Source organism: Rattus rattus, chromosome 14 (genome assembly GCF_011064425.1).
Source record: "Rattus rattus isolate New Zealand chromosome 14, Rrattus_CSIRO_v1, whole genome shotgun sequence".
Lineage (NCBI taxonomy): Eukaryota > Metazoa > Chordata > Mammalia > Rodentia > Muridae > Rattus > Rattus rattus.
In genome coordinates, this window is record NC_046167.1 from 51286827 (window position 1) to 51300383 (window position 13557).

The 13557-nt window shown below is 41.0% G+C and overlaps 1 protein-coding gene across 1 annotated transcript in view; it reads right to left on the reverse strand.

The window, feature by feature from the left end:
• Positions 1-13557, reverse strand: part of Gmds (GDP-mannose 4,6-dehydratase) — a 522315-nt gene that overhangs the window by 434453 nt on the left and 74305 nt on the right. The window contains exon 2 of the mRNA XM_032885259.1: positions 1683-1727. Within this exon, the coding sequence (XP_032741150.1) occupies positions 1683-1727 (45 nt within the window). The remainder of the gene's footprint in view (positions 1-1682; positions 1728-13557) is intronic.

Sequence of the window (13557 nt, forward strand, 5' to 3'; positions counted from 1 at the left end):
CTGTGATAAATTCCTCCCAATTAACTGTGATTTGAGGAGTCTTCTACTGTCTTTCTGTAACAGAACAAAATATACTCTTTTAACTTCAAATACTAATAGAATTAAACATTTGCAGCTCTCCAGGTGTCTATTTGCAAATCTTGCATCCTGCTGTCCCCTGAAGCCTGCTATTTCCTGGATAGAGCACTACTTCTCCATGACAATCATCTCTACCTTCGCCAATGGCACTCAAAGCCAACACACCACCCTCCTGTTTGCAAATGGTTAACACCTATACAACATGACTAGTCCCACCCAAGGCCTGCCCACCCACTAGTCTACTCATTAGAACAGCATATAGCCACAAGCTTCCTTGTCTACAGACTATACTCAGTCATTGCCTATTACTTCTAACTTCATTTCTACTCATAGTCCCACAGGTCTACCTCAAAGTATAGCACAACACCCTTGTGATTAGAGCATCATTCAACATATCTCTGCCTTCAACACTGTAATGACTGGGCTTACCCAGCTCCTTATTCAAATTCTCTGTCAACTCAATCCCATCACTGTCAACCATACATCTTTTAGCAGAAGGTCATATATATTTGAAACAGCATTTCAGATATATCCCTACTATATTTTCCTGATATTTACTAACATATTACCTTAACAGCTTGACTAAACAGCTTCTTCCTAAAACCAATACTTTTATACTACATATTACTTGCTAAAAATCATTTGTTTTGATTAGACCCAATTACTATAGCAATGTATTCTTATAGACATATGTGCACAAAGATATTCTCATAATTATATATGTCTTACTTTGATATTGAAGATATAGAACTACTATAGAAGAACAGAGAAGGTTCTAAACACTACTATGACTTCTCATACTCAAAGCTATCAGAAAATAAGTTGTTATTAAAAAAAAACTAATTTCATTTTCCATCAAATCCTGTTAGCAAGCCAAATTTCTTGCAGTTCTTTTCCATTTGTCCAACAGCACATTTTTATAAAACATTGCTACAATTAATGGTAGTAAAGAGAAAATGTAAAACTACTAACACAAACATTTCCAAAGCAAGTCAGGATATGGGTAAGCTGTAAGTTTTTATTTTAGATCATGAATTTATTATGCATAAGTACCTGCAGAAAATGTTCTTTAAAAGGAAGGAATATTCACTAAACTACATGAAATTTAATACAAATCATTTCTAATGTTGAAGAAGAAAACAATGATAATAGCAGCAACAATGGGTCTGACAGATTCATCTTCCATAAAATACATAGCTGCCTATTAGAAAGCCAACACCTCCAGGTGTAAATCTTTCATGCAAGCTTGCCAAAGATCAGCTTGCATTTTATTGCTCTGTGCAATTTCCAAATTAAGTGACTTTACCACGAGTGGAACTTTTTAATGTAGCAAATTACATCATAAATTAACCCTAACACTTACAGTAAGGCTTGTGCAGGCTGCTGCTTTATCAGAGAACAAGGGAGACATAGAGAAGAACTGAGCCCATGTGCTCACCACAAGACAGACAGCACAATGAGCTGGCAGCATCACCGGCGCCACGGCACAGCCATGCTTGGATTCTGATTTGTTATCAGAGTTTCCGTGGAAAGCACACACAGAGGAAACAAGGCAGCTGCATCCTAGTCATCCCCAGCAACCCCAGCAGCACGGAGTCACTCACCTCGTATCCTTTCTCCAACAGGAATTCTGCCAAGTATGAACCATCCTGGGAAGAGAGGGAAAATTGAGAAGAGTTACACCAGTGGTGGCAGGTACAGAATGGTGATCTACTCTAAGAACTTGGAGACCATCATTTGAAAGGGAATCTAAACAGAATAAAAATCATAGCAACCCAAATAAAAACAAAACTGCTAATGACAACACTGAATGCTTTTCTACTATTCAGATAGCAGATAGTGACTGTGTAAGCACCACTGAGGTCAGGAAGGAATCAAAACCCAGGTGAATAATTAGAGCAACAGAGAGAGCACAACATTTCAAAATCACATGGATTTGGATTCCGGTTTTGCCACTTACAGGTTATATGAAATATGCAACTATGTTAGCAAAGTAAGCAGGAATACAACATTCCCATGGGGACAGTATTTAACAAAGAAACTCTGGAAAGTTCAAGGGGAGACAGAGAGCATGAGGTGCTGACATTGCTGAAAATGACTCCACAGAATTATGGCGAAGCCTAGAAGTGCCATGCAGGACAGTGAGTACCTCCAAGGAGGTCTCAGGGACCAAAGTTAGCGGCTAAGCCCTAGAGCTGTAAAAAAAAATCAATAAGTTTAGAGGGTTTTAAGGTGTAGAGAGTTCAGAGGGTTTACAGGAGGGAATACAATTGAACTTGCTTGATCATATATATGTGCACATATACAAACTTCTAAAGGAGAAACTGATGATAAAGTCTATCTTACAACATGCAGTAACCTACCTTAAGAAAGTTACCTGAGTAAGCACTGGGAGTCTCAACTGGTAATAATGACTTTAGAAATTTCTAGATAGGAGTTGCTATTTAAATAATTTCATGTCACTTTAAGAGGGAAAAATATGACATATCTAATTAAACTACTATGGGGTCAAAAGTTGAACTATTACTGTTCAAGGCATATTAGTTTCCCTCAGAAAAGGGAGTTGGTCTTGCACTTTGTAGCCAATTCCATAATTGCCCTTCAAATTTCTGACCCAATGGTGAGTCCCTTCTATCCAACTCAGACTTAAACGTAAAACTAAGGGTACAATTAATGCAAATATGTGTTCTGAAAAGTTGCTGCAGTATTTGATTTTCTTGCATTTCATAAATTTAAAAAGCATCTCTTTGAAGTTCAAAAATTCCTACCAGATATTCCAGGAGAAAGAAAAGTGAAGGAAGTCTCAGTATTACCATGATCTGACCTAAAGCTGGCCCTGGAGACATCCTATGGGCTCTGAAAATGACAGGGTTGCCAAGCGAGCATTTATAAAATTAGTGTAGAAGTCCTTCATAAATTCATGCAGAATGGCAAGACCAGGCATACAAAGGACACATTCTGTGGTTCATTAAAAACTCCAGCAGATTTTGTTCTGACTTCTTGACATAAATACTCTAGTTTATAGGCTCATGTGGAGAAGAGAGTTTGGCCTTTTCATTTCAGTGTCGTGATGTATGTAGGTTTTTACCATACATTTAGGTGTTGGTTAAATCAAGCTGACTGATTCAAGCCAGCACAAGCCAAGCTAGCCTATATGATCACTGGACATTTATTTCCTTCTTTGGAGAGTGGGGTAGTCCTTCTTCATTAATAAGAACATAGTATTAAAGAAATAGTTGCAATGATACTTACTTGACCCTAGCCTCTAAAGTCCTAGAAAGCAGACCTGCTTTTGTTACAGTATTGCTACCCTGAAGTGCCAACACTACACTTTCTACTCTTTATCCACTTGGAATTAAACAGAATGATTTATGTTCTACCACACTCACAGAGAATAGGGGCAGCGAGAGTCGGGGCTAGTGGTAACTGTGCTGGGCCTCCCTGGGTAGGGAGAGCTGTGATTATTCAGAAAGCTGATGTGAAACAGACCTGCCTGGACTGAACTCTGTCAGTAAGGTCTTGTTCTCCTCACCCAGGCTGCTCCTCAAACTTTCCAACCACACTGGAACATTCTGAACCGGCAGTGGCACTCACTTCCTCCTCGTTTCCTTGCCAGGCCCCTCCAGTGATAGGGCCCAGGCTGCACAATGAGTGGGAAACGAGCCGAGCAAAGGCTCTTGGTCTCAGGCCCAGGGAGCTCAGCTGGCTTCCCCCTCATCCTCCCCACTGGCCCTGGGGGACTCCTGGGAGATACGGTATCTGAGCAGGCAGCCAAACCAGAAGGATGGCTGATAGAGAATGCTCCAATCAGACTAATGACTGAAAGGCTGCACTAAGAACAAGTAATATTAAGTTATGCCTGTTGACTACAAAACCCAAGAAAACAGGTTAGATCTGTTCATTTGCTAGAACCCAGTATGAATCCCTGTCAGGCTCAAAATTTGTTACTAAAAACTTTTTAATTGGAGAGATAATGTCCCAACTATGACCTTGTAAAATTAATTCCTCATATAGTTATTAGAGGTATCTATTTTATATGAAATGCCATACAATATGAGACAATCACTATGGCTTTACTATTTTCTCAGAAACATTTACTATTTTACACAGAAACATTTTCTCTTTTTCTCTCACACAAGAACTTGGTTAGGAGAGTTAACCAGTTATTTGGCATCTCAGATAACTGAGATGTAGTTTAATATCACACAACTAGTGTAGATGAAACTAGTACTAGTATCCAACTCTTTCATAATCTGAACTAGAAAATAATCCCCCTCACTATTCTCCTGGGAGCTACCAAAACATGTCAAACCTGAACAAAGCCATGAAAAACCATTAAAGGATCCATTTTCAAACTAACTTGATTTGGCCCTTTTCCATTACAGGGTGTTTTATGGATTAAACAGTGCTTCCAGTTTTAATCAGATGACCCAAATACAAAGAAATCCTGTAATTTTAGAACACTCTAGAGCTCAGAAGAAAAGATGAGTGCCTGAGATTTCTCAGGTCTTGGATCTGGGCATGTGCACCCCCATAAGACAACAGTGCTATGCGGTGGAGGTACATACATGTGGGAGGGAAGATGGATCTTTACAGGATCCAAAAATCTAAGTTTCTGTGTGCCTGATATCTATCATGTATGTATAGATTGGTAAGTTTTCATGGGGCACTGAGAAATATTCCATAGAGAGCCACATACAATATAAGCATTATTCTAGAAGGGTTATACTTCAACTATTATGTGAAAACTATGTAAAATTCTGGATCTACAAATACAGAAAAATTTATCCCTTTCTATCAATGGCCATAGAGGGGAACTGAAAGGCACTAACTGGACTTTAAACTCAATGGGCAGACAAATAAACAAGTGTTATCATACTATAACCAATACTAGTGAGTGTTCCTATTATGTTTTCTTTTTTAAATTGGATCTTTTATTTATTTACATTGCAAATGTTATCCCCTTTCAATTTTTCCTTTTGCAAACCCCCTATCCCATCCCCCCTTATCCTGCTTCTATGATGGTGGTCCCCCACCCACCCATCCACTCCTGCCTCTACACTGGGGAATCAAGCCTCTATTCTGTTTTCTATGAATTGTGCTGGCAACCAATGTGAATAAATGAAAAGAGCAAAAGCATAACTCTGACATGTGCAAGAGGGTCGAGCCCCTCTGGAATGCATGCTTCCATTTGGGAGCCTCTTTGAAAGAATAAGATGGGCAGGCTTACTAAACAATGTCCCATCTCTGCCCATTGATGGCACAAGGCTGAGAATAACTCTGAACACAACATAAAACAAAGTAAAAATTGTATGTGTGTGTGTAGCCATATATATATACATATACACATATATATGGCTATTTTTGTAATTGAATTAAAAATGGTTCTTATTCATGAACTCTGTGAATGCAAAGTACAGTATCAAAGGTTGGACATGCCTAGCAGGAAACAGATACCATGTCTGCATAAAGAGAAAGTGCTTGGTCACAGTGCCTTTTACACTCTTTCCCTCTGTATATTTTAATTCATCTAAAGAGGACTGCCAAGAGTTTGAAGCCAGCATGAGCTACAAAGTGAGCTATGTAACAGCCTGGGCTATACTGAAAGACTGTCTCAAGCAATAGCAACAATAATAAACACACCCCCAAAAGCATATTTTCAGCTAAATACTACTATAATATCAAGGTATTCTATACTTCTGATAGGAACTATATCACTGCAATAATTACAGAAGGATGCTGTTCTAATTCAGATTGAAATTTTCCAGTAATTTAATCAATGAGCTATGACGTATCCAGCTCATGTCACACAGAAAGTGAGGCAGGAGCAACTGTATGCTAACCCAAACTCATTGAACACTAAAGGCAAAACCAGGTCAGGTGTTGTAGATACTGAACCTTCCCTCTATTCCAACCTCAAAACATCAACAGAGTTAGTGACAGATAGGCAGCAAAAGAAGCACAGGGACTCTCTGGAGCACTATTCAAATTCTCCATCTATTCTTCTAAAATTCTTCTAAAAATGCCTGGAATGGAAGGGTAGAAGGTAAACCTACTAGTTTCTAATACTCCTCCTGACAATTTTTGAAAATGTTGCAAGAAGGTATGTAATTAAAAGACGAGTGTAATAAAAATTTTGGTTTCTTTAAAAACATAGAAATGTTCTGTGAATATGTTTTTGTTTGAATCCCAGGTGTGGGCTATGGAGCTGCTTGAGACTGTCCACACCAGCTATGATTTGTCTCATGCTCTGGCTGGGGCCTGATTCTGTCAGCTGAGGTTAGCTTACATTGGGAATCCTTCCAACTCTTCAGAAGGTATAGAAACACCAGAGCCCCAGTAGAGGAAGGAGGCTGCTGGTCACCCTGTTGCTGCTGGTAGTTCCTGTTGCTGTGGTTTGTCAGGTGGTCATAAGCAAAGGGACTGAGAAGAAGAAATTGGATATCCTAAGGATGAAGACTGGACTTGCCCCAAGGAACTCGACACCCCCAATCAGCAGGAAGTGGTCTAAAGAAATCTATGTGCCCTTTCTCCTCTAACTTGCCTTTTCTCTTACCTGGTCGGAGGGTTGGAAGGGACTGGGATGGAGAAGGGTGGTAGATAAAAGAACAAAATAAAGTAGCCAAAAGGTGTGGGTACAGATGAGGAGACTCTGTCCCTCTGACTCTGGATCTGGGTGGGTCCAAGAAGAAAGCTGCTTTGGGAAATACAACCTGGAAGCAGCAGAACAGGCAGCCAAAGGAAAACAAGTCAAGTCTGCGCCCTAATGAAATGCCTCTTGGGAGAGTTCTCTCCAACAAGCTAGAGGTGTCACATGATAACAACTGAGAAGTGATAGGACACAATGATAAAATACTGTTTCTGTAGAATAATATCTGAATGGCAGGCAAAATGCCAGTAGGTTCATGTAAGTGAACTGTGACCATGTAACTGAGAAACTGAACCCCGAAAGCATCAAGAGAAGCCAAACTTGAAACAATCAAGGAGTGGAATACACCAATGTGAAGTGACAGTAGAGCCTTGTCAATCTGAATGACACTTGTGGAAACTGACAAGCAAGCTGTTAGTGTTGTAGAAGGCAAGAATCCACACCAAGTAGGAAAAGGGTCCTAACAACTGATGCACTTAATCAGATTCTAAGATCCAACTCTCCAAGCTCGCCACAGACCAGCTTGTCATGAGCACATGCAAAGCTCAAACACTGACTAAATGAAACAATACTATTTTTTACTAGGAGTGCACTCATAAAGCTTACAAATCTGTGCAGCTCAGGCACAAATTCTTCAGAATTTTGCCAGCACACTTGCTACTCAGGGCATCTATCAGCTGAGTCATAACTTTCATAAAACTGTTAGCACTTACATGGAACTGAATGTGCCTTCTAAGCAGGCTGAACTACAGAAGAAAAGGAGAAGAATGGCCCCATATAAAATGTATATTTGAATAGACAACAGGTTCTCCAGCTTGGAAAAACAGAGGATGGAAGCAAGAAAAATAAGGTAGCCCACCTGGAGAGAGCTGGCCTCCCAGGAGTGCTGTCACTCCAAAGGTCACAGGTGAGACCACCACTTTTGCCCCAACAACTGGACCTGCCAAGAGCACACAGGGCACAGGAACCTCGAAACAGTCAGGGACAGGATCCTTCCTGTTTACATCAGTACACCTAGGCTAACCCCATGACACAGCTCTCCACACCAGAATGGCAACAAGAGAGAAATGGTCTCCCAGGAGGGCTGACACACCTAAGATCACAGCTCTCCTCACCCCATTACCACCCAGAGAGAGCTGGTCTCTCAGGAGTCCTGAAACACGAAAGATCACAGACACACAGCAAGACCAACTAATATTAGAGATAACCAGATGGCCAGAGACAAGCACAAGAACCTAAGCAACAGAAATAAAGATGACTTGGCATCATCAGAACCCAGTTCTCCCACCACAGCAAACACTGGATTCTCCAACACACTGGAAAAAATGATTCAGATTTAAAATCACATTTCGTGATAATAAAGTACTTTAAGGAGGACATAAATAAGACCCTTAAAGAAATACAGGAGAACACAGGAAAACAAGTAGAAATCCTTAAAGATTTATAGGAAAGCACAAACAAGTGAAGGATTTGAACAAAACCATCCAGGATCTAAAAATGGAAAAAGAAACAATTAAAATATTACAAAGAGAGACATTCCTAGAGATAGAAAACCTAGGAAAGAGATCAGAAGTCATAGACGAAAGCATCACCAACAGATACAAGACAATATCAGGGGCAAAAGATAACATAGAAAACATTGACACAATAGGCAAAGAAATGCAAAATGCAAAAAGCACCAAACCCAAAACATCCAGGAAATCTAGGACAAAATGAGAAGATCAAACCTTAGAATAATAGGTATAGAAGAGAGCTAAGATTCCCAACCTAAAGGGCCAGTAAATATCTTCAACAAAATTATAGAAGAAAACTTCCCTTACCTAAAGAAAAAGAAGCCCATGAACATACAAGAAGCCTATGGAACTCTGGATAGACTAGACCAGAAAAGAATTTCTCTGGTCACATAATAGTCAAAACACCAATGCACGAAACAAAGAAAGAATATTCAAAGCAGTAAGAGAAAAAAGGCAAGTAACATATGAAGGGAGACCTATCAAAATTACACCAGACTTTCCACTAGAGACTATGAAAGCCAGAAGATCCTAGGACAAAACGGCAACCAACAGATTGGGAAAAGATCTATACCAATCCTACATCTGATAGAGGGCTAATATCCAATATATACAAAGGACTCCCAAAGTTAGACTTCAGAGAACAAAATAACCATATGAAAATGGGGTACAGAGCTAAAGAAAGAATTCTCACTCAAGAAGGATGACCAAAATGCGAATGCTTCACTCCTTCTTTAAAAGGGGAACAAGAATACCCTTGGCAGGGAATAGGGAGGCAAAGTTTAGAACAGAGGCAGAAGGAATACCCATTCAGAGCCTGCCCCACATGTGGCCCATACATATACAGCCACCAAACTAGATAAGATGGATGAAGAAAGAAGTGCAGGCCGACAGGAGCCAGATGTAGATCGTTCCTGAGAGACACAGCCAGAATACAGCAAATACATAGGCAAATGCCAGCAGCAAACCACTGAACTGAGAATGGGACCCCCGTTGAAGGAATCAGAGAAAGGACTGGAAGAGCTTGAAGGGGCTTGAGACCTCATATGAACAACAATGCCAACCAACCAGAGCTTCCAGGGACTAAGCCACTACCCAAAGACTATACATGGACTGACCCTGGGCTCCAACCCCCTAGGTAGCAATGAATAGCCTAGTAAGAGCACCAGTGGAAGGGGAAGCCCTTGGTCCTGCCAAGACTGAACCCCCAAGGAACGTGATTGTTGGAGGGAGGGCAGTAATGGGGGGAGAATGGGGAGGGGAACACCCATAGAGAAGGGGAGAGGAAGTTGTTAGGGGGATGTTGGTCTAGAAACCAGAGAAACCGGGAAGGGGAATAACAATTGAAATGTAAATAAGAAATACTCAAGTTAATAAAGATGAAAAAATTAGTTATTCAACGAAATCAGTGCAATCATCACTTAGTGGGGTAGCATCTTACTTAGAAGAATGGAAGGCGGGAAAAGTCTGCGGTAAAATAACCACTGAAAAAAATCCACAAAATGACACAGAAATTTAATTAGTCAATTTACTTCTTTAAATGCTCAGCAAATTTACCAAAATTTCAACCTATTTTTTTTACTGTTATTCTTTTTGCTTATTTTTGTCTTTTGAGATAGAGTCTTGCAATTTATCTTTGCCTGGCCTAGAACTCTGCTTGCCTCTGAGTGCTGGAAATAAAGGCATATGTTGTAATGTTTAAAAAAAAAATAATTCTCAACTGAGGAATACCAAATGGCCGTGAAGCACCTAAAGAAATGTTCAACATCCTTAGTCATCAGGGAAATGCAAAAGGACAAACATAGTATGCATTCAGTGATAAGTGGATATCAGCCCAACAGCATGGAATACCCAAGATACAATTCATAGATCATATGAAGCTCAAGAAGAAGGATGTCCAAAATGTGGATGTTTCAATCCTTCTTAGAAGGGGAACAAAATACTCACAGGAGGTAGAGGTTGGGCAGGACTTGGGAGGAAGAGAGGAAGGTGAGGGGAAAAAGGGGGCAGGATCAGATATGGGAGGAGAAGGGGATGATATACAGAAGGTCAAGAATTTGAACAGAGGTGTGCAGCAATGGGGGATGGAAAACTAGGGGTAGCCACTAGCAAGTCCCAGATGCCAGGAAAGAAAGAGTTCCCGGGACCCAACACAGATGAGATTAGCTAAAATGCCCAGCAAAAGTGAGAGAGAACCTATAGAGATCATATCCAGAGGTTAGGCAAGGCTCCCCAGTTGGGGAATTGGGCCACCCACTCACCTCCAAATTTTTATACCAGAATGGCTCTTGACTAAAGAAAATATGGGGACAAAGTGTGGAGTAGTGACTATAAAAGAAAGGTCATCCAGAGACTGCCCCACCTGGGGATCCATCCCATATATAGACACCAAACCCAGTCACTATTGCTGATGCCAAGAAGTGCCTGCTGACAGAAGCCTGTTGTAGCTGTCTCCTGAGAGGTTCTGCCAGTGCCTGACAAATATAGAGGCGGATGCTCAGAGTCAACCATTGGATTTAGCAAGGGAACACAAATGGAGGAGTTAGAGAAAGGACTGAAAGAGCTGAAGGGGTTTGCAACTCCATAAGAACAACAATATCAACCAACCAGACACCCCCCACCCCCAACCTCCCACAGACTAAACCACCAACTAAAGAGTACACATGGAGCAACCCATGGCTCCAGCAGCATATGTAGCAGAGAATGGTCTTGTGGGCCATCAATAGGAGAGGTCCTTGGTCCTGTGGCTCTATTCCCCAATGTAGGGGAATGCCAGGGTGGTGAGCTAGGAGTGAGTGGGTGAGAGGGGGAGCACACTCATAGAAGTGGGGGAAGAGTGATGAGATAGGGGGTTTTAGACAGGAAAGGAGGTAACATTTGAAATGTAAATACATAAAATATTCAATTTAAAAAAAATGACAAAGTAGGCTGGAAGCCACTCTCTAAATTAAATACTGTGCTTCTGAACACAGAGGGCCAAAACCCACATGCTATAACACTGAAATCTCCAAGACTGTGCCTTCACCTCCTCCTGCAAACAATAATTACATGCCAGGAAATGGTCTTTGTTTGGGTGACATGAGCTTTCCTATTCATATTCTCATTCTACCACCTACCCCTGCTCCCTCCCCTCCTGTCCCCCTTCTCCCCTCTCCTACTCTTCCAGCCTAAGTCTAGGTTCCACTCAGTGTCAGGCTAACCACACTCATTTAGGAGCAACCACCTTAGAGGTTAATTCCCAAAATAAGCCTTTGTGAATAAGTTGAAGATGAACTATAGTATTTCATCAATGACATGTTATCTAAGGTTGACTTCATGTTTACTACAAGACCACTTCAAATTTGCTTTTACCCTGGCCCTTAAAACAAATGAAAGTAAGTACATGTTCCTATAGGAAAAGAAAGAAAGGGAAAAAGAGAGGGAGGGAGGGAGGGAGGGAGGGAGGGAGAGAGGAGAGACCCACTCAGGAGGAGTAACTGTAATTTTTGATTTTTGTCTACCCTAGGCTCACATGGCTAAGATTCTAACGCAGCATTATCTCAGAACGTGACTGTACCTAGAAATTAGTCCATGGAAAATTAAAGTAGTTAGGGTGAAATCAAACTAGAGAAGCGTTAAACCTCTAGTCCAATATGAGTGCTTTGCTTATAAAATGGAGAAATCTGGATGCATATAGGAGGACTCCATTTGAAGATAAAGGCAGAGGTCATGGTAATTGCTCAAGTCAAAAGGCCACAGATGGCCTGCACACTGCCCAAGGCTAGAAGGGGTAGAACAGATTCTCCCACATAATCTTCAGAAGCCCATGCTGACAACACCTTAACCAGGAGACCAGCATTAACTCTCTCTGGCCTCCAGACAATGACTGTGTTAAGCATCCTGTCTACAGAGCTTTGAAAGCAGCTATAGCAAACTAACAAAGGCCCTAAAAGAATAAGAAGAGTGGTCAAGTAAGGTGGAAGGTATGGCCATTGAAAGAAAAGTATCTCTACTCTAAGAACTACTTGTCACACTACTAGGAACACAGGGTGTGGGGTGACAGGCTTCTCTGTATTCTCCTGCCTATCATACCATTCTTCTTTGGGATCTTCCGTCTGTGGCTGCTAACAGTCATACAGGCTGTTCTTCTTCCTAAGCTTCTCTGGCTCTCCAGTCCTTGGGTGGCTCCATCTTCACCTCTGCAGGAAACCCTCCCTTCCCTCAGTCATGCCGGATCCCAGCTGTGAGAAACCTGCAAAGCATACTGTCCTTTCCCACAACCACCGGCATAATAGACTATGTTTTAACCTTAACGCTTTAGCATGGACTATCTGCTTCTCCTACTCAACTGCAGGATTCAAAGATAGCACCATAAATATTATATCCACTATGACTTTGCACTCTGATGTGTCACAGGCTTGCAATACATCGCTGATCATAACTAAAATTCAATGCCCCAACACTTCCAACTTATAAGCCTTAGATCTCTTAAGTCTTAGATACAACAATGACCTAATGTTGACCTAATCTCAAACTTAACTATCAAAACTGTATTATCAATAACTTGGCCTCCTTGTCTTCAAATATGAGAACTCGAATTCTTAGCTCTATCACTGATGGTGGACAATGCTGCAGTCCTTTATCTGCATGACCATACAGGCTAAGACCACCCGTAAAGTACTCTCAGGTTCACTCCATCCGTATCACCTAGGGAAAAGCCCTGCACCTTCCTGCTTATAACATCCAGCAGCAGCAGGCCCCATTACTCCTCACCATCTATCTGATTTCTGTCACCTCTGTCAAAGGTTTTCTTTTCTCTTTTCTTCATTGTGTTGGGTTTTGTTTCCTTTCAACTAAATGCCTTTTCCAATGATACTTACATAGGATCAAATGTATGCTGGAAGTGTAACTAACTCAGTGGTAGACAGTTGTCTAGCATGTGCAAAAACAGGTTTCAACACCAGCAAAAGAAAAAAAGAAAAGAAATGAAGGAAAGATGGAGGGAGGGAAGAAGGGAGGAATGCAAGGGAAGGAAATAACCAATAAATCCAAGTGCTTAGTATACAATAATCTAGTTGGCAGGTGGGAGAGCTAGGCTTATCAAATGACAGTGTTGGGACCATAGGCTCATGTGAAGAGATCACCATTCTTTATAGTAAAGGGATTATAGAGTTCTAGTTCTCAATTAACTATTTGTTCATTCTCAAAAGCTCAACCAAATGAAAACAATAATTCTAATGTGCGTATTTCAGATCCTGGCTCTAATTCTTCCTGCCATGTTTATTTTGCTGCTCACTCATGTGTCATACATCTGCGGATATCTCGACAAGTATTGTGGAT